This window comes from Carassius auratus, chromosome 26, assembly GCF_003368295.1.
Source record: "Carassius auratus strain Wakin chromosome 26, ASM336829v1, whole genome shotgun sequence".
Classification (NCBI taxonomy): Eukaryota; Metazoa; Chordata; class Actinopteri; order Cypriniformes; family Cyprinidae; genus Carassius; species Carassius auratus.
Genome location: NC_039268.1, coordinates 16,622,274 through 16,649,233, shown reverse-complemented (window position 1 = coordinate 16,649,233; position 26,960 = coordinate 16,622,274). Strand labels below are relative to the sequence as shown.

Here is a 26,960-nt window from a genome sequence, read left to right as displayed (position 1 = left end):
TGTTCTGATTTTCAGTTAAAAGTTCTTAAAATAACCCTTTTTTTTTCTTGTGAAGAACATTTTAGCAATCAAAAGAACCTTCTAAAACAGAGAAAGCTTTTTGTGGATATTAAAGTTTTTTTTTTTTTTTTCATTGTACCATACAGATGAACAACATTAACATAAAAAGAGAGCTCTAAAACTAATGTGTATCTGATGATCTTTTGAGAATAATTTGAGATGGTCTCCATCTCCACCAGAAAGTTAAAATAAACCAACTCTACTAACTCTATATATGCATAGGTTAACACCCACAACATTTTCGTAGTCTGACACCTTCTCTCTCATATGCTCATACAGTACACACACACACACACACAGTCCTTGTCCTCTCGCCTCTCAGCCTGAGGGTCCACCCCCTCTCTTCATTCAGCCTGGTCATGTGACCCAAGCCCTGTGAGTAGAACAGCACTGTGTGAGCAGTTCCATTCATTTCCTCCTGAGAAACACACGGCGGCGGAGGAGGGAAGAGAGAGAGAGAGAGAGAGAGAGACAGACAGAGAGGGGTCGTATTAGAAAGTGCGACAGAGGAAAACAAGACAGAAAAGAGGGAGACAGAGGGACGCTGTAAGGATAGTGGTTCTTGCTGTCAATTACTGAGGTTAATAAACAAGGTCAGTAATGTCTAATGTTTTTTTTTTTTTTTTTTTGGTTTAGTTTATCATTCCAAAGACTGTTAGTTTGTTGGACCTGTCAGCTGTCATTTAAAGGCCGGTAATATTGTCACTGGAAGTAAGAGCTACTTAAAGTCTTTATTTTAGGAATAATAATAAATAAATAAAACATTACATTCAAATAATTGTTATGAATATTTAAAGTTTGAGTGTTAACATAACTGCACATTTAATAAGTAAAATGTTAGGGCTCAAGATTGAATAGTGTAAGAGTTATAAGTAGTGTGACAGAAGTACTGGATTTTTTTTAGAACTCTTTATAACTTCATTGCTGTTGATTTGTATTATTTATTTTGTTTGAGTGCATTATTGATCATTTTATACAATGTGTTTACAGTATTGTGATTTTTTTACTGCATGTTCTCTCTTCCTGTTTATTTTGTGTCACATAAGAGTTAATTTTATGCATCTAAGTAGTCCTCTGCACATTTATAAATGTTACATAAATGCTATATAATGGGTTTGTTTTTCTTATGGGTGCTTATGAAAGACTCCAGGGTTGCATTTACTTCCTATTTCTTGCTCTCTTCGTCTGTCTGTTCTATACTTCTGTAGGAACTGCTTCAGAATCTTTTGAGACAATAGTACATGATAAACGTAAATGCAAGAAGTGCACAGAAGAACAGTAGCTCTGTTGTAGACCAGTAAGGAACTAGAGGTGTTGCATCTGATTTGGCATGGTTTTCTCTCTCTCCATCTGCCAGTGGTTTCCCTCTCAAGTATGTGACATGGTATTCCTAGCCAAGTCAATCAGGTCTTCAAATTTCTGAAAAATAATTAGACATCATTTTAAGAAACCACAGTACTATTAAAGTAAAATACAGTTTAATTAGCTATAAATATACAGCATCCTCTGCACCGCAGAGCAGAAACCGCACCTGAGAGTGTTGATCTGTGTCTAGTGTCGGTCACGTCTGCACCGGATGAGCTTTGTGCTGCAGTTGCATGGTGAGGAAGTTCGGGGGTCATTGGGTCTCGTTTATTTTTTGGAAGCATTTCTTCACCTAAAAGTCAATAAAGTAAACAATCTTTCCTCTCACTGTGGCACTATAATGACCCAGTGAGGCTGCTGGAGCTCTGCAGGTTCCCCTCTGGGTGGTTGTTTTTGTAGATGGTCTTTAGGAACACAAAGTGGGCGTGAGAGAGCTGCTAAAGGGTGAATGTGTGGGCTTCGTGCAAACAAGATCTGAATCAATAGTTTAAGGGGGTTTGATCAGGTGTGGACAGATTTTGTGTTGCAAGTTTTTAGAATCCGTGCAATGGACTGGCAATCCATCTGGGGCGTTTCCCTGCGTGCAGTCCTAGATGCAGGTATGGGCTCTAGCATCCACACAACCTGTAAATCGATTGATGAAAGTTTTAAAATGTGTTTTTGGCTATGGACAAATTTGTTGTTGATTTGTGGACAATTGTTTTGTTTATTCCAATATGAGTAGCATTAATCTTGAAATTCATGAAGTTTTAGTAGTCGATGTAGTTGCGAAGTTTCAGGAAATTTCGGTTTCAATTTCGAAAACACAGCAAACCTACTGTGATTCTGAACATTTATTTGAAAAAAAAAATACATCTAATTAAATGAAATAATAAACTTTTAAGAAACAATAAACAAAGTGTGATGTAAACACTGTTTTGCGGTTTTTATGTTGTTGTTTTTTTAATAAACATAACAAACCTTTAATTTAAATAAATAAATAGGGTAATGTAAACAGTTTTGATGTTTTTTGAAGTATACTGTATGTTATTTATTTACTATGTAAATAGTAAAAAAAGAACAATGAACCTGAACTGGCCTTTACTAAACAAACAAAAAATAAATACACTTACAGATCCATACATACCAGAAACATAGTGCAATTTAAAAAAAATAATAATAATAATTAATATCTAAAAAAAGTTTAAATAAAGTTACATTTAGAGTATTTATTATTTACTTGGTAATAAACTAAACTAACCAAGTTAAATAAATAAATAAATAGTGTAAAGTAAAATGTTTTTGAAGCATGTATTATTTATTTACTATGTAACTGACCTTTGATTTAAAAAAAAAAAAAAAACTAAACACATACATAGTATAAAGAAAATGTTCAGTGTTTATCATTAATGCAATGTATATATCAATATATTATGCTTGTCAATATTGTTTTCCCATTAAGAAAAAAATAATACAACAGCTGTCACTAAACTTTTGAATTGTACACCCCCCGAACAGCTGAAATGTTTTTTTGTTTTTTGCAATATATAGTAATTGAAAGTGGAAGGTCAGTGGAAGTACATTAGGACCCTACAAGGTGTGCAGATATGACATTTTAAAACATCCCATTATTGCAACACCTCTTAACAGTCACTAACTGGGTTTATATCTATAACCCAAATAAGGCAAGCTGTTTAACCAACATTTGTTCATTCACATGTGGAGCTGACATAAACTCAACTGCAATACTCAGTGATTTCAATATTACAAAATACTGGCATTGTTGATTGTTTACTTTTAGATGGTTATCCCAAATCAGTACACTAGACTAATAAAGTCTTGGAAGCCAAAACAGTTAATGGAAATGTAACTACAAGTATTCAACGATAAGCTCAATCTTTTGCTTTCAAACTAATTCTCTCCTTGGCATAGAAAACCAGCTGCTTGCATGCAGCCATGCACTTACACACACCTACACACATGTGCACGCAGAACAGAAATCAGAGGAACTAAATCTCCTTTGTGAGTCACCAACCTACAAAGAGTGAAGTGGCAGGGAGGTTCCTGTACAGTACGGGAAACAGCAGACCTCCCTAGTGACCGCCTGGCCCATTAAACTGAGCTCTGCTAAAGGGCTACAACCAGAGCCTGTAGCGGATGCACTTCCTGTGAACACTTTGACTAAACTTTGACCTCTGACCCCACAGCCACTCCTGGTGGGGCCTGACCTCCAAACGCAAGAGGAAGAGGGAGAGAGTTTCAAGTGGGATCTGTTCCTGGTTAGGGATCTGTCAAAGCCAGACAGTTGTCTTCAGCCCTGCTGCTGCTGTCAGGGCCAATTACATCGGAAGAGCTAAAAGCTGTATACTTTTAAGTCTTGCTCTCTCTCGTTCACTCCTTTCGGTCTCTTCCTTGGTTTTTACCTGCAGTTGTTCATTCTTGTTCACATTCTCCGCTTTTCCCCCTAGTCTTTAAATGCAGCTGTGAGTTTTCCAGCCTCACCAAGGACAGAGAAGGAAAAACAGTTCTTACCCAGCCCTGTGTGAGCATGCACTGCTGGAAAACAAACACAGCTGCCTTGCTCATTATGAGCAGGGGCATCATAACACTCTAAGAGGGCTAATCTCGTTCAAGGGGTAAAAAAAAATGCATGCCTTTTGAGTATCCAGAAAGGCTCTGTGGTCATTATCTGTTTTGGAAGGGCTGCATAATCTCTAGTGATCACATCATTTCCTGTCCTCCTTCCCTTCTGCTTCCCTTCTCTCTTCGCTGCTTTTCTGTAAGTTTACTCTTTGTATGATGATCAGTCTCTGGGTGGTTAGCGGTCACGCTAGTTAGCATGCTTGGTTACTGGCACTCACGCTGCGCTTTAGGGGCTCAATCTTTTCTGGCACTGCTCTAGAAAAGGCTTGGGCTTTCCCACAATGCTCGGGACAGCTGGGGAGGGCTAGCGCTGCCCCCTGAGGTTGCACAGCCTAATGGGAATGCGGGCAGATCTCTTCCAGCTGTGAAACAGGCCAAACTTTCAAACACCTTGGTGGGTGGTTATTTGGACTGAGTGAAATATTGAATATTCAGAATATATGTGCAATGCTTTTCTGCTAATGCAAAATGAATCTGTATTGTAAATATTGTGATTTTAATGTGTTTCATTTGGATTTAAGTTTACTGAAAGTGTGTCATGATGGCAATTTCATGGCCTTTTCTCATCTCACATCTTAAAAATGTTTCATTGGATCAGTCTTTTTGCATAAATAATTTCATTGGTTCGTGAATCAACATTTTATGTCACTGTTCAAAAATGTTCAGCCATGGAATTTTTTATCTAAATATTTGGTAACATTTTAGTATTGGGTCCAGTTCTCACTTTTAACTATTTGGATGCCTATTATTAACATATTAGTTGTTTATTAGCATTTATAAAGCACATATTCTGCATGACCATATTCTACATAATCCTACCCAATAGCTAAACTTAACTACCTTACTAAATATTAATAAGCAGCAAATTAGGAGTGTATTGATGCAAAAGTCAAAGCAAATATTTTATTAGAAAATGTTTTCAAATTCTAAAATTGTACATTTATTTATAAAACTGTCACATTCCTTTACTTCTCAACATGTAGGTTTTAAAAACGTTACTGTTTATCACTTTATATTTTTTTAAATATGGAATATTCTGAAATTTGAAATGTTCTTTATTGTGCATTTGGTTAGAACATGCCTGCAAATGTTTTAAAGTAGTTGAGTATACTGTATTTCTTGCTTTGAATATTGCATTTTAATGAGCAAGTTGAATTCAATTTCCGAGCAAGTTTTTCAATGTTTAGCTATACTTGCAACCATAATGGTTCTAACCATGCAGGAAACACAATTCTCAAAACTGTTGAGAATGTCATTAATTCACTTCTGTATATACTGCAAACCATTTTGAGAGCAGTCAGAGGTGTGAAGGCGGCAAAATGTAACAGTGTACAAAGTGCAAAATGGACAACTGAGCACAATAATCTCTATAAGTTTAACAACAGTTGTGCTCATTATTTATGATCAGACCAAATCCAAAAATGTGGCCTTTAGAGGCTGTCCCTTAATGGAACCAGAAAGCAAGTCCATTTACTGTAGCTATATAGTTCAAGTCAATGCAGTCAACTGACCTGCATGTAGAAACATTAAAATGATATTATGGTTGCCCATATTTAATATATATATATATATATATATATATATATATATATATATATATATATATATATATATATATATATATATATATATATATATATATATATATTAGTGCTGTCAAAATTAGCGCGTTAACGCATTCGATTAATTTGAAATATTTAACGCGTTAAAAAAAAATAACGCAATTAACGCGGTTGCAAAGAAATGTGGATAAGACCAAGGAAGGACTTTTAGACGGAAAGTTTCAGTATAAAACTCTGCCGGATTACTCTTCAGTCTGCCACAAGAAACAGCAACATTAAAATCATGAACTCAAATGTCATTGTTTAAAAAATAAAAAAAATAAAAAAACAATGACTGTTGTAACAGTGCGTAAATCAGACCTTTCTGTAACGCTAACGTTAATAAGCTTAAACGAAAATAACTAAATAATTGTGTAGCGGAGTATTTTTTGTACACAGTGCCGCGAACTGTCAATCACTCCTGTGCGCGTGCATCACTGTCCTCCTCAGCTGCAGCAACTTGCGCTCTCTCTCTTCATCAAGCTTTAAAACAAAAAGGGGACAAAAAGATCATATTGTCTTTGTGCATAGGCTATAGATTAATTAGATAAATTAATATCTAAATTTGTGCCTTGCCGTCTACGGTATTTTTTTAGAACTTAGGGCGACTGAACCTCCGCAGACAGTTTTTAATGTTTATCAGACAATAAATACTCAAGATTTTGCTTTAGTATAACTTCCGGGACAATTAGGGCCAGATTCGGGAGTCGGGACAACAGTTTAGATTTAGGGACTGTCCCGAATTTTTCTGTCCCGTCTGGTCACCCTTCCTGAAAGCTGCATTACTTCATTAGCTTGAGTCTGACCTGCAATGATATCATTCAGACTAGGTGAGGTGTCAGTCAGCGAATCATCTGATTCTGGTCTTGTTCTTGCAGTATTCAGAGTCTGAAGCCAAGAAAACATATTAAATGTTGTTGTTAACTGTATTTGATTTTTAACCGAACCGAGTGTGGTGTACACTCATAACGAGTTTCACACACCTTCTCCGGCCACGTTGAGTTGTTGACATTTAACAGTGGGAAAAGCGACACATGCGCTATTCACTTGTATAACTTAAGGGTGAATGGGTAATGTAGTTACTGCTCTGGGTGGGATGAATTAGGAAGCTTGCATTGTGAAGGGCGCTCTGAAAATCGGCAGTGCAGGTAAACGATTAAAACCTCTATTAAAACAGATGTCCAAATGAGCGTACCGGTACGCTACAAGCACGTTCTGGGCGCACGAAGAGGTGGCGGTACGCTCAAGAGCTATATTTGGAAGTGGCGGTACTGAGTACCTGTGTGTACTGGCCCACTTAAAGCACTGGCAATGACTATACTTTGGATTTTTTTTTGCAGTCCACTTAGAATTCAACATGGAAATCATTTTTGTTTTTTATTGGCATTGATTGTTTTGAAATTCAAATGGTACTTACATGCCTGTGTTTTTATTTCTGTAATAAATATCGCTTTCAAGCCAACAGTTAATTTGGAGGATATTGATGGTTTATTACAGGTATGTTGTTTACATGAGAAAATCTGTGTTACAAGTTAAACAAAAATTCCAATAAACAATCATATTTTGAATTTAAATAGTTTCTTTGTCTTAAGTTTGCATTAATTATTTACATTTTACATTTACATATCCAAAAAGTTTCAGTCTTTTAATTGCGATTAATCGCGATTAATCGCGATTAATTTTAAAAAATTGTGCGATTAATTAGTTAATTTTTTTTAATCGATTGACAGCACTAATATATATATATATATATATATATATATTTTTTTTTTTTTTTTCAAGCTCTCTTTTTCAACGAACACGTTTTTTCTGAAACTCTTCACTGTCGACGGCATGCATTGCGCAATATTGCCTAATAACATGGCCTTCAAATATTGCGCAACCTGGTGTGTGCCAGACCTCTGATAATAAACAGTTTGACGGCATGCGGTTCAACAGTTCAAGTCAAATTACACACATCTGTCTCACCCTGTCCAGCAGAACACTAGAGAGAGAGCTTCAGAAGATTCTGGGCCGCTGTCTTCATGGAAGAGAGCACAGCAAACCAGTCCAAGCTGGGACCCAGAGGCCATTTGTCATCTTTTTGGCCTGATCCGGGAGCAGGATCGTTTAGTAAGGTCTTGATCTTCACCATTGTAAAACTGATCTCTGATCTGCACTAGTACGTGTCTTACAGCAGGCTGTGCAGTCTCAGAGAGAAACAGATGAAGAAGAAATTACAGACAGGAAGACGGCAGAGAAAAAAGCGTAGACTGCATTTCAAGGTTTAGTTGAGTTGTTTGCAAAACAGGAAAAACTGTTTTTGATACTTTCACTCTGGGTACTTGATTTCATGCAAGACTGAGAAAAGACACTTGTTAGATTAAAATAGTTTTCCACATACATGATAGATTCATTAGACATCTGACAGACCTTCCACCCACAGACACAAAAACTTGACCCTCTGTCACCTGTATGGCAAGAGGCAAGTAGGTCAGTAAATACTAACCTATGTATGCGCTCCTCACACTGACAGATTTAAACAGAGGGGTTCCAGGCTCTCCTCAAATCAATAACAGATGTGTAAGCAAGCGTGTTCACTTCTAGTCCTCTCGGAAGGCAAGTGGAAAATGCAGAAGCCTTATTTCTGAACTAAATTAGCAGAATCTGCAAGAGACGTTATGTCGTTTATTTACTTTAAAGACTGTGAGGAGCAGATGAATCTTCACACAAAGCATGGATTGTGAGGCTGAGAGAGAAGGCCATTTCATCCATGAAGAGCATTCAAGGATTTCATACATCAACATCTTGTCTGGAATGTTTATTATTGTAGCCATAATGCCAAAATCTCTTTACAACTATTGATGATAGATCACCACAAGATGTGTTAAATGGGCCGCTGTGAGCTCAGTCCGTTTGAGTCTCTGACTGTAGTGGTCTTGGATTAAACCAGACTTTTATTTATTATTATTATTATTATTTTATAAATTTTTTGGAGATTTGAGAACATTAATAGCTTTTAACAAATTCACATTTATCTTAGTTCACATTTATGAACTGTCAGCAACATACGCATAAATGTTTGAGCTGTAAATGGCATACATATATAGATCAAGGAAATCAAATTTGATATTGCTTTTATTTTTATTTAACATTGCACTGGAATACTTTATTCTGCTACTTTCATATCTCTTGGATCACACCGTGAAAAAACTCTCTTGTTCATTTCATATTAACCCAAATGCCGGCATTTTGCGTCTCATTTAATAATTGTAGTGAACGTGACCTCAGAAGTCTTCAGTATGAGTTTGTATTTATTTATTTTTCATTCACTTCATTCATTCAACTTCATTTGCTTGCTTTTTTTCTTCACAAAATCTTCTCTCTCTCTCTCTCTCTCTCTCTCTCTCTCTTCTTTTTTTTTTAGGGCTCTATTTTGTGTTGAAATATTTAACTTTGTGGCTGTGTAGTGAACAGGATAATGTAAATACAGCCATTATCAGTGTCTATTAATTATTCCTTATACATATAACAGTGTGTTATATCCATGTTTTTGAAAAAATTGGTTGCGTGAATAATTCAGGAACTCATTCATAAAGACCATTACCTTTTCCATTCCTGAAAGAATCAGTATTGTTAAGCGAATCGATTCTTGAGTCTCTCTCTCTCTCTTCTGGGATCCACAGTAACCACAATTTGAGAACCACTTATGATTTAGTAGATTTCCTCAATAACGAGACACTAATAGAAACAAAAAGAGAACACTCTAACAGGAACCAAGAATGAGAAAACCTTATTTATGAGTCTGTTTCGTGGAATGACATGTTCCGATGAAATTGTTCAGAGATCTGCTGAACAAGAAGAGTCCGTTCAGAAGACTGGAATGTTTGCATTAGTGGCCACAACTGTTCCTGGCAATGTTTTACTGCAAAGGTCTGGCCAATCAATTCTTTAAATGTTGCTGTGTATTCACAGTTGATTCAAATAGTGTAACTGCACACCTCACCCAAGCAATTCCTCACATACACACACACACACACACACACACACAGTCTTCTTCTCTCCCTCACTTTTCCTCTCTTGGAGGTTTGACAATGTCCTGGCTCTATCCGACAGAAGTTGTCCTGCCAAGGAAAATGAGTTCTGTTGAAATGGAAAGTCTGAAGTCACTCAGAGCTTTTTGGCAAAAGACAATTACGCAAAGCAGGAGAATATAGAAGCCTGCATCCTGGGGATGGATCCAGAGCAGGGTCTTTGGTTCTGCTCAGTTTCTCAGCTCATGGTTACTGAGATCACTTTAAAAAGGAGAGGTCTGGTCTTGGAGCTACATCCCAGAGCTGTGTGAGTTAAGACGCAGATGTGTCTGTTATCTAACAGGGGAGGAAGGAGAAAAGGGAAGAGTGGAGATGAGGGAGATGTTCTAGCATGGCAGTGGGCAGGAAGCAGCTTTGGCCTGAGGTCACATTCTGATGAAGCTTGCCAACTTACCAGAAAATATGTTGAGTCACTGCTTTCTCTAAATGAGTGAAAACTGAGAGAAAGACGATTTGCTTTGTTGTAGACATCATCTAATCTTAATAGAGATTGCATCATAGTTGAATCAATATAGTTTCAATAGATTTTGAAATAAGCATGTAACTAAACTAATGACCCAATACTTTAACCTAGAATAACATTTTCTAACATAATCATGTTACTAAGCTAATGACTAAATAGCACACACACACAATATATATACATACATACATACATACATACACACACACACACACACACGCACACACACACACACACACACACACTTCATTCTCAATGGTGTGCTTACCTTTCCTAAGATCCTAAGTCACTAATGTAAATAACTATGAATGCCTGAGAAAATCTTCTTTACCAGATGTATGTAAAGACATTCATTACATATTTACCTCATCATTCAAACCAAGACATCAGAACAGGAAATATAAAATACCGCAATAGCCGACCAATCCCAATCAACAGAACATTTCTAATGGCTTTATCCGAGAACTCACAGATGTTTTAAAGATGTTGAATGAGGTGCTACTGTACATACAGACATGTAAAGTGGGGTGCTGTCCATCATCACCTGGGTGTGGTGTGGAGCAGTGCTTTAAAGTGGAGCTTCTTTGGTAAGAGCATTTATGGGGAAGTGAAGTTTCCTCCGATCTGTGCCGTTAAAGTTGGTTTGGGTGTTCTCTGTTTTGAAAAACCCAGCAACACATGGACATATACAACATTGGAAGCAGGGATTTTAAGTGGGCACAGCCCTTCAGACCCCACCCGTTTCCTCTGACATCCTGTCTGCCAGGGATTACAGTCATGCACACACACACACACACACACACACACACACACACAGAGTAAACTAACCAGGTCAAAAGAAGCCAAAGCAGTCAACTGTTTCCAGTCTCTCTAACGAATCTGCAAGTGCTGCAGTGACAGGAAGAAATAAGGTGATTTCCAGATATAATCCACCTCCTCTGTTTATCAGTAGTCTACTGCGGAGTTAGACAGGACTAACCCCATGACCTCCAAAAACCAAGGAAACATTCAATGTTACGCAATGCAGTACTTCCAAATGCTCTTTATGCAAGTTTGTGAGCACATAGCTGCCTGTGCTTCATTCCTCTAGAGTTAGTTGTAGTTAAATTCATAAAGTCTGAACATTAACAAGTGGGATCAGAATTATTTTAAGAATTTGCACAAATGTGATTAAGATCAAAGACATATAAGAGTATTCACAATAGTGAAAAGTAAAATTTTAATAAATAAATATTCATGTTTATTCATGTTAGCGTCATATAGGTTTAAACTGGCTGATAAATTTAGTAAAAAAAAATTAGGTAATATATTTTTATATATTATATAAATCATTTAATATAATAAATTATTCAAATCAAAAGTTGAAGAGTCTCGAGATTTGTCATAAGGATCTGCAAGTTTCCTCTCTGATATAACGTACTGTTTGTTTGTTTGTATTGGGTTTTTTTTCTTATTCCCCTAATTGCACCCCATGACATTTCAAAGTAAATATAAATAATATATAATTAATTTTTGTAATCAATTAATAGATCCATTATCATGCCATTAACCCTTTAGCTTCCAGTAAATGTCTAGATGTATAATGGCATTGCTGAAGCAGGGAATCAGTGATTACTAGCAGAGAGTGATTCTGTAGTAGTGAATATAACAGCTTGCCCATCTGAATTATAATCGTTTGTGCTGGTGTAAATTTCACACCTTTCATTTCCTGCTGTCTGGAAGTTGGAAGCTATTTGTTAACGTTCATTACATTACATCTTGTTTACTATACTATCGTTTAACAATCAGAATCACATGAACTCAGAAAATGTCTAACTACTGCATAAATCCAGCTGTATAATGGTTCTTTACTTTCCTGAAATGACCCATTAATAATATCTTAATTGAATATCAAATCATGGGCAATGTCAATACAGTTATGTAAGTTATGTGTTATAACATTCCTTATGAAGTAACTAATGTCTTGCCAGGTGTCATAATTCATGATTGTTGCCTGAAAAGAATCTAAAACAAGATTACGTGGCAATGTTTGAGTGAGTTGTTTTCAAGCTGCTGTGTTCACAAATGGAGAAGTAAACAGAAAATGGTAAATAACAACTGATAGATTTTTTTCACAAGTCAAGGCATCTGTTCCTATCTTGAAAAACATTGTAAAATACCTCACGTAGTACTAACAGTAAACACTTCTCAGAATGATATATTAATGCGTATTAAACCGCCTGGCGTGCTCTCTCACATATGTTTATTGTTATCCTCACACAGTCTATCTATTCAGTTGTCACAAAGCACAGCTTCTATATGATCTGTGAGAAACATCCAAGGCTGAGAGGTTTTTACTCTGTCGTGTCATCACAGTTATATCCAAAACATATTCGATTTCTCTGCTCCTCACTACGGCTGATGATAGTCTGCAGAACAGCACAGTGTGATTTAACAAGTTATTAAAGCCTAACATTGTTTTTCTGCTATCCCTCACAGGAACAGTGCCATCAGGATGTTGATGCTGGATGGGATGCCAGCCCTGCCAGTCAAAATCGATCCTGCAGAGTCACAGAGACGGGTAAGCCATCAAAAAGACGGTGCGCGTGCGTAGAGGCTTTCAAAACTCAAGGTGATAATGGTCATAATTAACCAAAACCATAGTCAGACCGTCTGGAACACTGTGAACGCAGGCAAGCGAAATGATGCAAACCAGTGCTGTTGTATTTATCACCCCTTGGCCAATCAAAATGGAGGAAAGTGTTATAGTCCAACAAACCAACCAAAAAACGAACAATACATAAATAAATAAATAAATAAATAAGTCAAAATTACACATTAAAAGTCTGCCTACATCGTGGACTACAAATATTTTTTGCTACAGTTTTTATTTCTGTTTTTTTTTTTTTTTTCAAGGCAATTACTTTTAATATCATTCTGAAAATAATGAGAGTTATACAATTTTGCAATGATAATATTTTGGTGCTTATGCAGAAATATCAGGACATTTTACTTTGGAAATCAGGAAGTTTGGATGAGATTCACTGTACTGAGTGACTGTACTTTACTGTGCTATCTTTAGTGTACTTCAGGATACATGCTAGAATTTCAGTTTGTCGAAATCCCTGAAATAAGACCCATCAGAGTGTTTACTACAATTGTGCCCCTATCGACAACAGGACATTTTCATATTAATTTTTTGTACTCTTTTATTTGCAGTATAATTTGGGTTTCGGTAAAGTATTCCAATATACGATGATATGTACTCATGCAATCATGGGTTTGATCGCTAGCGAACACACCTGCTCATAAATGATATGATATGATTTAGCATGATTTCTGTGATGGCTAGGTTTATGGGTGGAGTTAGGTGTGGTCATTCGCCTAGTAAAATCTGCACGAATTACTGTGAGATCGGTGTAAAAATTCAACACATTGCATTTAAATAAACGTGCATTTTGATTGGTAATGATGTTATATGTAATTTCATGATGACAGGCGTAACACGATACTGTAATTATTTGAATGCCTGCTAGATGGAGCTTAACTTTAAAACGTACTGTAAATATAGGTTGTAATAAAGTGCTTGCACAAATGACCTATATGGTAGTTTTTTGTTGGAGGACAGGCGCATATAAACATATAAACATGCTTCCCCCAGTCCCCAAGTCCTAAAGCTTTCTCTCTCCATATTCATACAGAGCAAAACCCACACACCTAATATTTTGCACCCTTTTTTAGCCGTTTTAGCGGTTGGCATTGTCGTGTCATTGATGGGGTTGAGTGCAGGATGTGTGTGGGCCACACAGCTCAGCTCTGAAGTGTGTTAAATCAACAGGCAGCACAGTCACTGGAACATGCTTCTTGTTTGAGTGGGCTCAATGCCAAGACCCTTTTCTTGGAAATGCATTGCTCCCCCTATTAAAGCCGTCCTCAACAGAAGCTCTTTGGATTCGGAAAATTAGCCATAATAACTGGTAGCCCCCCATACGAGGGGTTGGTTATGGGCCGTGTGGGAGGGGAGGGATAGGAAGGTGGGAAAGGTGAAGCATGAGTCTAGAGAGAGAGAGAGAAACGGGGTAGAGATGGAGTTTCAAAACATGTTCCATTTCGGCTGAACAACCTCCAAGTCAACCACAGTAAAAAACAGAAGGGCCGTTTCTGGGCTAGAAATCATGCTGCCAGCAGACCACTTTTTTGTCCATGCTTTCATTGAGTCTGAGTGAGTGCTTCTGACATCTTTGACTGGAATGTTCTGTCGATTTACTGATGTTAATTTAGGATAACAGCTGAGTCAGTAAATGTCTGAGAGACCGCTTTTTCTTCACTTTTTCTCTGCACCTTTTGTGGTGTGTTTTCCTCCTGTATAATAAACAGGCACTCTCAATAATTTAGGTGCCGCAGTCCTTTAGCCCTCCAATTTTCATTTCAGCCACCTGCAAAGGCAATCATAGATTATTTCACTCCGAATCTCTCCTTGCCAAGCATGCATTAAGAGTAATCCTTTCTTCTATTCAGTGATGGACCTGCTTATAAGTGACATTTTGCTGCATTTATCTGATAAATACATTAAAAACAGTAATATTGTGAAATATTACGGCAACACAATATTTTAAGGACCTATTCTCCCTATTAACTAGTTGTTATCTTATTAGCATGCATTTTACTAGCATATTAATAAATCATGCCTTATTCTGCATGACCATATCTTAGATCCCTTGAACCATAACTCATAACTAAACTTAACAACTCCCTTACTAACTATTAATAAGCAGCAAATTAGGAGTTTAATGAAGGAAAACTCTTAATTAATAGAGAATATGTGTTCCAATATAAGTACAGTTTGTGGAAAAAAAGCATTTATTTAAAATATAAATATTTTGAAACATAATAAATGACTTTTGAACAGTTTAATGATTCTTGCTGAATAAAAGGATGACAGTGTTCAGATATACATTTCTTTTACATCTGAACTCTGTTTATTCCAGTGAGATAACAAAATAAAATTAATGATATCCATCTGGTTCAATGACGCATATGATTTATTTACAATTTGAACTAACCTTGCCATTTCATAAAAATTGTCAGTTTAATTTTTACATTTTAGAAAATGTCAACGTTAATAAGACCCTGCATGGCTTTTTGTTACTTGAATGTGCAAGGCTTCCTTATTTTAGCTTTACAAAAACAGCCTGATATGTTGCTTGATATTGCAAACTGATTTGTCATATCATTTTAATTTATTATGATAAACACTGGTTTCTAGCACAAATCGCTTTATCATTTACTGCACTGTGTTATTCTTTTAGTTATTTACCCATTTCAGCTGAGTCTGAAGTCTCACACACTCACAGAAAATAGCATACTTTATCTTTTCAATATAAGGTGAATAAAATGTCCAAAATATACATTTTAATAAATGAATAAATAGAACAAAACACACAAAAATTAAAGTGCTGTTCTAAACCTGTATGAGTTCCTTTCTTCTGTTGAACATGAAAGAAGATATTTTAAAGAATGCTGGCAACCAAGCAATCGACTTCCAGAGTATGGAAAATAAATATTATGGAAGTCAGTGGCTACCAGCAACTTAAACATATCTTATTTTGTGTACAACAGGAGAAAGAAATTCACACAACATGGGGTGATGACAGAATGGTTCATTTTTACTATTCAACTTTACTATTAAGGCCATAAATATTCAATGCAATCTCTTTTTCGGGTAAGGACTCTTTAAGACTGAAATCCTAGGAAATCCTACAATGTTCCTGTTTCAGTGTAACAGTAATTAATTGTTAACTGATACTTAATTTTCTCTCTTTCCTCTCAGTCTCCTGTGATCCATGACTACACAGAGATGGGCGTTCTGGTGTTGAACCGCAGATTTGGGAAACCATCAGATGATAGACGACTCCTGTCCGACCCCTTCCAGACACAAACAGAGCCCGTGGACCTGTCCACCAACAAAGCCAGAACCTCCCCGACACTTTCAGCATCCTCATCTTTATCCTCGTCTCCTTCGTCATCCTCATCATCAATCCGATTTTGTCCACGCTCCCCTCCTTCCAGCAAATCGGTGTCATCTTCATCACCGTCATCATTATCTATGCCTTCATCCTCCTCCACTTCAGTAATAACCCCTGTTCCTCGTCTGAAGATGTCTCCAGTGGTGGCATCTCCCCCGTCCAGGAGTCTCAGGGGGCAGTCGTTTTTGCACATGCCCCAGCTGATGCCTCCTTGCTCCAGCCCGGTCCACCTGCACCCACGCCGCGTGCCGGTGGTGATGCAGCCCATGCCGCTGGTCTTCCCTGGAGTGGGATCGCTGGGGAACAGCAGGCTCATGATGCCGCTGCTGGAGGAAAACAGGATGCACAGGAAAGGTGAGACAGAAGCTTGGTTGTCTTAATAAACTCATGACAAATAAATGACTGACAGCCTAAACAGCCAATGAAATTGCCTTGCTGAAAAGCCTAGTTGTTGTCTGCCATTTTGTCCAATAAACTTACTGAACTGGCTGTAACATACAAACATCCTTTTTTCAAATTCTGAATCATTATGGTAAAAGGGTGCTGTTATGGTGCATGTGACTCGATAGGTAATGGATCAGGAACAATTTAGAGCCAATGCATTCAATTTTTAGATTTTTTTTTTCATTGAAAAATAAAATGTTAAAACATATAACGTTTGTTATTTGAAATTAAATAAATGTTCATTGAAAAAAAAAAGTCACACTTTATTTTCAGGTCCAATTCTCGCTATTAACAAACCATTATCTATGACTTTTGTCTCAAAAACTCCTAATTACTGATAATTAATATTTAGTAAGGTAGTTAAGTCATATGCTAGTTAATAATGAGAATTGGCCCCTAAACTTAAAGTGTTACCAAAAAAAAAAAAAATCTAAATTGGGTACTGTTAAAACTTAAATAAAAATCTATTTTAAAAACACTATTTACTACAATGACTAAATTAAAAAAAAAAAATCTAATAAAAATAAATAAAAAAGTAAAACATGAATAAAACAACAATAGTATCTCAACTGACCTTACATTGATGTAAATGTCCTATTTTATTTTATTAGCATTAAATACAAATACTACAAACATGTACAAACATAGTTTATTGATAAAAAAAAAAACTTTATTTATAAAGAAAGTGTGCATTACCTGGTTTTCCTTTGTTTTTATGTAAATTTTTATAATGTTGACTGTCCGATTTATTTTTATCTCCCTTGTAATTTCAGTATCTCCTGCTGATATTTTTAGTGTTTCAACATGACTTGTTAAAAAAGCTTGCGTTTTCTGTTTTATTTTTATTTTTTCATTCAAATTGAAGAAATTTATTCTGAAATCACAACGTTCGTCAGCAAGCAAACCGGCTTCTGACTTCATTGTTCCTTTGGCTCAGTGGTAGAGCATTGTGTTAGCAGCATAAAAGGTTGTGGGTTCAATTCCCAACACACATACTGATAAATATTGCCAAAGGCATAAATGTAAATGTAAATTTGTCTTCTAAAGGCGCTTTGCATAGTTAAATAATCACTGTTCTGAGGTCAAATGCCAGCATCCAGGCCACTTTTGTGGCAAAACCCATGTTCCTGCAAAGTCTTTCACTCTCTTCCTCTCTCCACTTTCCTCCCTCTTTGTCTTTAAGTGCAAAGCACTGTGTTTCAAAGCCTCTCTTAGAGTTTCCGTGTTCTTGGCAGGGTCCGTGACAGAACCCAGATCCAGGCTGTGTGTTAGACAGGCTCAGCTCTTATGAGTGCAGCTCCATTGTGCTCGTCTCTTTATTTTCCTGCCGCTACATCAGTGCAGGAAGTAGATGCTATGGCAAAAACTCCACTAAGCTAAACGAGGGCACCTGGGTTTATTAGTGACAGAGCGTATGGCAGAAACACAATAGCAACTGTGATAAGAAGCATGTTTAAAGACACTCAAGCCCTTTTTTCTATCTAGGAAAGCTTGCCTTTGGGCAACAGAGCTGTTTTTAATGGACTCTTTGGTTAGGAAGGCTTTCCATTTATTCTTTTATTCTTTTTTCATCCTGGGGGGAGGTGTAGATAGAGGCTGGAGATGTCCGATGTCATATAACTCTCTCTTATGTCCTTTATTAGTGTGTGTGATGTGTCTCAGAGCTCTTTCTGCAATAGACTGACCAATCAGAGAAGGCCATTTATCCACATCAGAAGCACACAGTGTGTATTGACACATAATTAGACCTGTGCAGTTTACACTTTATGATAATCCAATTTCAGTTCATTAAAAAACATTCAAGATTCACACAGAGAGACCAGCCCCCTATCTTGAGGGTCCGTGCCCTTATGCTCTGCAGTCTCTCATGAAGTATCCATGGCAACAAGAAGGGCCATGGAATGACACGGAATACAACGGAGACATTTGAAATTGCTTTTACAACCAAACCAAACAAAACAAACCAACACAAACATGCCCAGCGCTCTTATTGCAAGAATAGAAAGAACTGCATTCTGTCATTCATTTGAGCTAGGAATAGATGAGTTCACTCAGAAACATTTTGTTCTGTTAATGTCAGTCTGATTGGCAGACTGTGGATGTCAAGAATATAAATGCCATTAGTTCTTCAGATTCTAATAACCAAACGTCAAGATGTCAAAACTGCTTAAAAAAGGTTATATAGGGGAGGTTTAGATTATCAGTGTTTAATCAACTGTAAAGCAGTGTTATTGTAGTATTGTTATATACTATTATAGTATTTATTAGTATTTTAGATCATTTTAGTTTAAGTAATTTCGCTTTAGTATGGAAGCCAGTTTCCTCCATTGAGTTAATTGCAACTTTTTATCTCTTTTTTTCTCACAGTTGTGAGTTTACATCTTGTATTTCCACGTTTTTTTCTCAGAATTGTGAGATATAAACTCACAACTACAAGTTCTAAATTAAGAATTGCAATATATAAACGGTTCAGACTTTTTTCTCAGAATTATGTGATATAAACTTGCTGTTGAGAGTTATAAAGTCAGTATTGCATGGTATAAGCGCGGTTTTGAGGAATAAAGTCAGAATTGTGGCAATTACAGTTTTATTTGATTTTTTTTGCTAATATTTCCATTTAGCTTTCAGGGTTAGTTTTAGCAATTTTAGTACTTGAATTTATTTTATTTCAGTAGTTGCCAGGCCAACATTTCTCATTTGTGTTTTAAGTTTTTCACCTAATATATGTATTTTATTTCTATTACTGAAAACAATTTTTGAAAGCTTTTAGTTTACAGTAACAACACTAATTCAATTAAAATTGTGCTTGTATTTGGATCCATTTATCACACAATTGTTTAGCATGATAACTTCATATGCTTTAATGGTGCTTCCATTGGTCTCTATGAACTGCTGTTGTATAGAAAAAAAAAATCTTTGTGAAGATACTTCAAAAATTGTTTCATGGAGAAAAAAAAAACAAAATATAGGTTTGGAAGGACATGAGGGTGAATAAATTAATGGCTCAACTATTTCTTTAAGGAAACTCTCTATTGTCCACCAATCCTTTATTGGAACATTAATCAAAATGTCATTCGATTCATAGTTTCATTTAATGGTTTAGTGCTTTGGCCATAGAATTATACTAAAGAGCCAGTGTCCACATAACTGAATCAATTCCATGCATTTATAGACATAACTACAGAAATTAGTTACATATGTATCTATATATATGTATTAATTAGTACAATATTAAAAAGATGTACACAAAAGTACATTGTATCTATTGATCAATTCAAATGTAAGTACAGTATATAGTAGTTAAAAACTACCATGCAAAAGCTCTGGATCAAGTACAGAAACTCAACACTGTTTGTTTATTTATTTATTATGCAGACTGTAGATTAACTCTGGTGGACTAAGGAATTATTTTGATCTTTGTATGTATTGTAAATTCACCTGCACCACCTCTGTTTTTATCTAGTCACACACCGAATCGCAGATGGACTGTCGCCTCGGCGATCTCTGAGTGACAGCGAGGATGATGACCTGCCCAACGTGACCTTGGAGAGTGTGAATGAAACAGGATCCACTGCCCTGACTATCGCCCGCGCCGTGCAAGAGTAAAGACACCCTCAACATTAATCTGCAATATCTGTTATCCAATCCTGTCTATCATTGTGACATATGACTGTGTGCACAGTGATGTGATATCCAGGATGACAAAGAATTTAGAAAAAACAATATTTAGATTGTGATAGGGACCCAAGCTGTTACAAATAGAATCACATCAAGATGTAAATCATGAGAGGCCTGTTGGCATCCAAAAAGGTGCTTTCTAAAGCAGATGTGCAAAACGTGCAAATTAATATGTTTAAGAGCATAAAAACAAAGGTTATTATTAAAACTAAAAAAGGGACAGGTACTAAAAACAGTACCAATTCCCCTTTCTACGAGTGACAGTCATCTTACAGCTTTTCTACTCTTACTCATTGGAACATCCCATTTTATAACATTTACTCTTACCTTACCATATGATTAATAGATAACTATAACATAACATGAATAAGATAATTAAGAATTTGAATCCAGCATAGGTAAATACGATACAAATAAATGGATAAAACCAAGAGAAACATTTGCACAAACATTCCCATAAATTAACTCAACTGAGAGCTTTCCACAGGTTTCTGCTTCTTTTAAGACCATACCTACAGTACTTAGAACGGTAACGAACACAATGAAAACAGTGATGGAAGGCAACTTCAAGAAGTCTCCATCACATAGATATTTAACAGCAGACAGAATTTATATATAAAGAATTAGATATGGTACATATACCTGAAGTGTTTGTGAATTTATAAGAAAGCAAATAGGAACAGAGGAAATTGGCTGACAGTGCTGCCTACGAATGTGTTGAAATGACAAAGGTGCCAGTATGATTCATAAAGTTCCAGGAGTGAATATTAGTGTGAAAGCGAATGTGTCTTATTGCTTATCTGACCTGTTGGTTCTTAAATCAATAAGGGTGTGATCCAGTGAGTCATCTAGTGTTTGTATATACAGTATACTGCTTCTAAGCAGTTATAGTTTAGGGACAGCATTTTAAATCTGACAAAAAACCCCTGGGGACATTTTCCGACATTTTGACCGGATTCGTAAATAATTCCAGTATTGTATTATTATTTGTATTATTATAATTAGCTTCATACATTCTCAGAAAGAAAGTTAGAAAAGCTTTCACTGGAGTGAATAATACTAGTGTAGCTTTTGTACCTTTTTTTCTGAGCATGTTTATATTTTTACGCATTCGTCTGATCTGATTTAAAGCACATTCATGGTAAACATTTTGCGAGTATGGCCTTGTTTAAGCAGTCTCAGAGGGAGTGTGTGCTTCAGGTTGAACGTGTTGTGGACACAGGTGCAGGAGTCGATGCAGGTTTATGTATCCCCTGACCTGTGATCAGCTGAATAATGAATGGATGTTTATTATTATATTAAACTGATAAACTGGTCTCCAGACAGTGATGCTGCCCTGCACGTCAGCACCCCTGGAAAGCCCCTCTGGTGTTCTCCAGTGGGAAACATACAAACAAAAGACGGAACATAAATGACTGTGCTGAGTTTAGTCTGACAGCAGCTGCTGTTTCCCTCCCTGGTTCTCTTTTTTGTTGACAACAGTCCTTGATTCTTACTGTAAAATTTTAGATGGAGTTCCTCTGACCTCGGAATAAAAAATCCAAAGTGTGTATGAACACATAGTTCTAACGGAATGTGGAAAATAGTGACAGCATTTTAAAGAATGTAGATATTGTTTGAAGGAGGAGAAAAGATCTAGGAGGTTTTCTATCTTTCTTTTCCTCTTTGGGCCTCTAAAGTGATGGAGTGTGCCAAAAGCTACAGGTGCCCCTTGTTGACCCCCCTCCACACACACATACCCTCACACTCCTGCAGCCCAAAAGAAACAGGAAGTGGCTCTGTGGGGGGGTGAAAAGGCCTCTTCTGCCACTCGGAAAACATTTCCAGGGAAAAGTAGGCACAGCATCTAATTTATCCTGACAAGAAAATTAAATTGAATTCGAGAAAAAAAGTCAGATTTCCCCTTACTTAAAATATGCACTGTAAATGTAGGCGAATAATGTCCATTTGATGCTCGCTTTTGATCTTTAAATGACAAAAAATGTAAAATGTTATAGAATTCTGCAAATGTTTGTAGGTGTATACATTTCTGAACCATTGGCGCCACCAAACGGAAGTGCAAAAAATAATAGCTTTTTCGTACAGTTTTCTAAACATGCCCCCGCCCTTTTTGCAAATATTATACTGTCGTCGGGCTGGTTAGCATATTCAAACTTATTCTTAACCATGACTATTTTTTAAACTCTATGAGTAAACAACAAATAGGCCTAAATTTTCTTAGATTAACATATTTACTGAATGCATGGAGCATGCAAACTCTTTTAATATTTGCGTGTCCCTCTGTGGAAATATCACCACAGAGATCCAATCTGGTAAATTAAGATCTTAAGGGAAACAAATAACTACTGATATAATTCTAGATGACTGCAGAATAGGGTGGAAAAGGATAAATAATTTAACATTACTTCACCCTTAGAACGTTTTCTAATGGCGTTCATTAATTATTCTGTTAGCGTAGCTCCCTCAAGTGGCCATTTGAAGTAAACGAAACTTTTCTTTTTATTTTTTCTTCTTTTTTCTTTTTTTTTTTTTTCCATCGAGTTTATTCCCACACATTTGCAGTTCGTATGTGTGTATAAATAAAATTTTATAATAGTAAATATTATTACTAATAATTATCTATCATGAATATAGTACATGGGAATGTATTTTGAAATAAATTATTATTTTTGCCCATCATTCTGAATTAAAAATTACATTAGATCTAACGTCTTATATACCGAGTAGTTTGGTGTGTGTGTGTGTGTGTGTACCTACTTAACCTTATTTTGGGGACAAAATTGTACCCAAAAGTGAGCAAAACCTGAGAAGATTAACAACTAATGCAGATTTGCAATTTGCAATGTCCCCATTTAGATAGCTAAGTAAGTGTGTGTGTGTGCGTGTGTGTGTGTGTGTGTGTGCTGGTATTCACTATGTTACATGGACATTTAAATGTTCCCACAAGCATAGTAATACCAGTAAATGAGAAATGAGGAAAACAGTTCATAAATCATACCGAATGAAGTATTTGGAAAAATGTTAGAACAATTTTGTGTGAGGGGAAAGTTTATGGTAAGAGGATAAAAAATACGATTTGTACAGTATAAAAACCATTATGCCTATGGAATGTCACCATAATGACAGGAACAGCAGTAAGTGAGTTTGTGTGTGACTACCATTGTTGTACTAAACGAAACTGTCTTCGTGATATCCTTACTAACATTAGAAATCATATGCTGTGGTTGCAGCTCCCTGTTGCCGTTCAGCATCGAGAGCCTGCGGAGGCCCAGGCCTTCAGAGTCCCCTGACTCGAAGAGGAGACGCATTCACAGGTGTGAGTTTGAGGGCTGCAATAAGGTTTACACCAAGAGCTCTCATCTGAAAGCCCACAGACGCACACACACAGGTGAGTCAGCCAACATTTCCATCAGGTCGTTTTGAAATACGTTCTGTTCCTGTCAAGTACTTTATTTACCTTTTCTATGTTTCTCTCTCCCTCTCTCTCAGGGGAGAAGCCATATAAGTGCACATGGGATAACTGCACATGGAAGTTCGCTCGCTCTGACGAGCTGACACGACATTACCGCAAACACACCGGCGTCAAACCGTTCAAATGCAGCGACTGTGACCGCAGCTTCTCCCGCTCTGACCACCTCGCCCTCCACCGTCGCAGACACGCCCCACAAACATGCACAGTGTGAAAATGACGTTCGACGGACAATGTAAACAGACAGAGCAGGTCTCTATCTGCCAGTGTCGCATGCAGAAGGTCTGGAATTACACCTCGCATGACAAGGAGGTGAAAGACATGGGAATTTGCCAGGAATGAGAGACCATGTTGAAGATCTATATTTCCCTCATATGGTTTATCTTCTGCACTTTTATGTGAGGTTTATTCATAATGGTGGAGACACAGAGTCTTGTACTAACTATTAAAAGCCATGTACTGTTAAAGGTGCTGTATACGATTTATACACATAAATACTATAGAATAGGCAAGCAACTATTTGCTATGTAATGATATAGTGTAGTAACAACATCCTAAGCAGAGAGTGAAGTCAGAACCCTTCTGTTTGTGCAATTCTAGCTTTCTGTTACCCTTAGCCCTCCTTGCATTTATAATGAGACAGTATGGAGCTTTCCCACATGCCATTTTCCTATATTTGCATAATACTTAGCTTGACATTGTTTACAAAAGCCAAAGTTATATGCAGAAGCAAAAGCCATAGCATTTGTTCTCAGGCTCCTATATTTATGTTCGGTTATTTCCCTTTAATGGCAATGAAATGACCTATGCATTGCCATTAGAGTGAAATTGCTAAACCTGCACATGAGAGCCTGAGAAAAATGCTCATTTTAGAAGAAAATATCAGATGGATTTTAAGTGAAATAAGTCAATATAGTGGTTGAAAATCGTATAGAGCACCTTTAAATGTATTTGAGTCTCCAAACCTTCAGGTTTCCTTCAGGATTACTCATGGAAGCCTTCTGGAATAGCATATCACAATGTTTGTCTAAAAAGCATTGCAGAGGAGACGACATCTGTTCAGTGCAAGCTTTGCTAATGCATTTAGCAAATACAACTTTGGGGTGAAAAATGTTATTTACAATGTGCAGGGTAATAATGGCATGGCTGTCATTGTGTAAGTACAAACTTGTTTCAATTAAAAAGACATGCATCCACAAACACAAAACAAAGAAAATAATACAAGCAAAGATAAAACATGACATTATCACAAGGCATTTATTGAAATTTCACATTCTAGCTTCAAAATCTGCATGGGCTCCGGTTATCACTTTATTATGGAATCTGAAATGTTATATAACTGAATGTTAGGAGATGGCCATTTCATTGATGTAGTGTTCTGTCCTCTCAGGACTCAGTTGTATGAGGGAGACATTCTCTCGCACCGTTTTACATTTTCCTTGCATCATTTGTGCACAAAACCAGTGTAGCAGATGTCTGTATATTTTATCATCTTTACCATGTGGTATATATTTTTTGTTTGTTTGTATTGTATGTCATATATTTGTTCTGTATTCTGAGATTTGCACCCTTCTGTCCATAAATATGTGATGCCAAAATGTATAGTATTTTACAGGGAACCCAGTGACTAAAAATCATGATTGTAAATGATCGTCAAATGGGCATTCCTTTTATTTGATTTCTCTCTCTCTCTCTCTCTCTCTCTCTTCTACAATGATGTATCTGTAAATGATGTTATGGTAAACATTTCAGTTTTATATGGATTTAACTGTGAATTTATATATAAATACAGTATATGTTAGAAAAAGGCATGAATAAAAGCACAGATTTGTATGTACAGAAAAGACTTGTGTGATGTTAAAGACCATACAAAGGCCAAAATGCATATGCCTTTTGAGTTTAGAGATTAAGTGATATTCTTAGAAAGAACAGAATACAAAAGAGAAATTATAACAGATCAAATAGACTATGGATTGATGGATTCGTTTATTTATAATTCTGGTAGATAATGAAACTAAAACTATGCGATTTGGCAAAATGAATGTTTCTTAATATTGCAATTTCGTATATTGCCAACAATTAATTATATATATATATATTTATATATATATAGTACAGACCGAAAGTTTGGACACACCTTCTCATTCAAAGAGTTTTCTTTATTTTCATGACAATGAAAATTGTCGAGTCACACTGAAGGCATCAAGGGCTATTTGACCAAGAAGGAGAGTGATGGGGTTCTGCGCCAGATGACCCGGCGTCCACAGTCACCGGACCTGAACCCAATCGAGATGGTTTAGGGGTGAGCTGGACCGCAGACAGAAGGCAAAAGGGCCAACAAGTGCTAAGCATCTCTCGGGGAACTCCTTCAAGACTGTTGGAAGACCATTTCAGATGACTCCTCTTGAAGCTCATCAAGAGAATGCCAAGAGTGTGCACGGCAGTAATCAAAGCAAAAGGTGGCTACTTTGAAGAACCTAGAATATGACATATTTTCAGTTGTTTCACACTATTTTGTTATGTATATAATTCCACATATAATTCCGCACGTGTTAATTCATAGTTTTGATGCCTTCAGTGTGAATCTACAATTTTCATAGTCATGAAAATAAAGAAAACTCTTTGAATGAGAAGGTGTGTATAATTAAACACACACACACACACACTCACACAAACATATTTCTGAAAGCTTATAAAAGCATGATTTTTTTTACTTTTTTATTATTATTATTATTATTATTATTGCATAGTTTAGTTGCCAGCTGAGCAGGATGGTTTCCTGAAGCAAATCATCATGACTTATCTCAATGACTTACAATTTGTGTAATATTTTACACTTTGATAATTTACAATAATATAAAAGTATTATTTAATTTATTATAACATAGGCCTTTTTTTTTTTTTTTTTTTTTTTTTTTTTTTTTTTTTGCATTGCCCCAGGTACGTTTCAGAACATTTTTAATAAACAATGTAGGCTACTTCTTCAGATCACCACAAGGTGGCAGTAGTTTGCCATTGTTAACAGACTCTTGTCATCAGTTCAGACAGCTGTTCTAAACTGGACTTAATCGTGCAGGTCAGTTCACGACACTCGATTTAACCTTTAACCCACCTTTACACAGACTATGCCGAGTATTTGAACGAAATGTCATGCGTTTTTTTTGAGTGTTGTCAGTATAG

The 26,960-nt window shown here is 36.4% G+C and overlaps 1 protein-coding gene across 1 annotated transcript; it reads left to right on the top strand.

Moving 5' to 3' along the window:
- The first annotated feature begins 465 nt into the window (after nucleotides 1–465).
- Nucleotides 466–25,617, top strand: LOC113044474 (Krueppel-like factor 12). The gene is made up of 6 exons (XM_026204504.1): nucleotides 466–653; nucleotides 12,663–12,744; nucleotides 15,994–16,543; nucleotides 20,097–20,235; nucleotides 23,542–23,699; nucleotides 23,801–25,617. The coding sequence occupies exons 2-6, from the start codon at nucleotides 12,679–12,681 to the stop codon at nucleotides 23,992–23,994; spliced, it is 1,107 nt and encodes a 368-aa protein (XP_026060289.1). The 5' UTR covers nucleotides 466–653; nucleotides 12,663–12,678; the 3' UTR covers nucleotides 23,995–25,617.
- Nucleotides 25,618–26,960: the final 1,343 nt, after the last annotated feature.

Coding starts and splice junctions, on each gene's coding strand:
- LOC113044474 (XM_026204504.1), top strand. CDS start 12,679: ATGTTGATGCTGGATGGGATGCCAGCCCTGCCAGTCAAAATCGATCCT. Junction 12,745..15,993: donor CTGCAGAGTCACAGAGACGG/GTAAGCCATCAA, acceptor CTTTCCTCTCAG/TCTCCTGTGATCCATGACTA. Junction 23,700..23,800: donor CCACAGACGCACACACACAG/GTGAGTCAGCCA, acceptor CCTCTCTCTCAG/GGGAGAAGCCATATAAGTGC.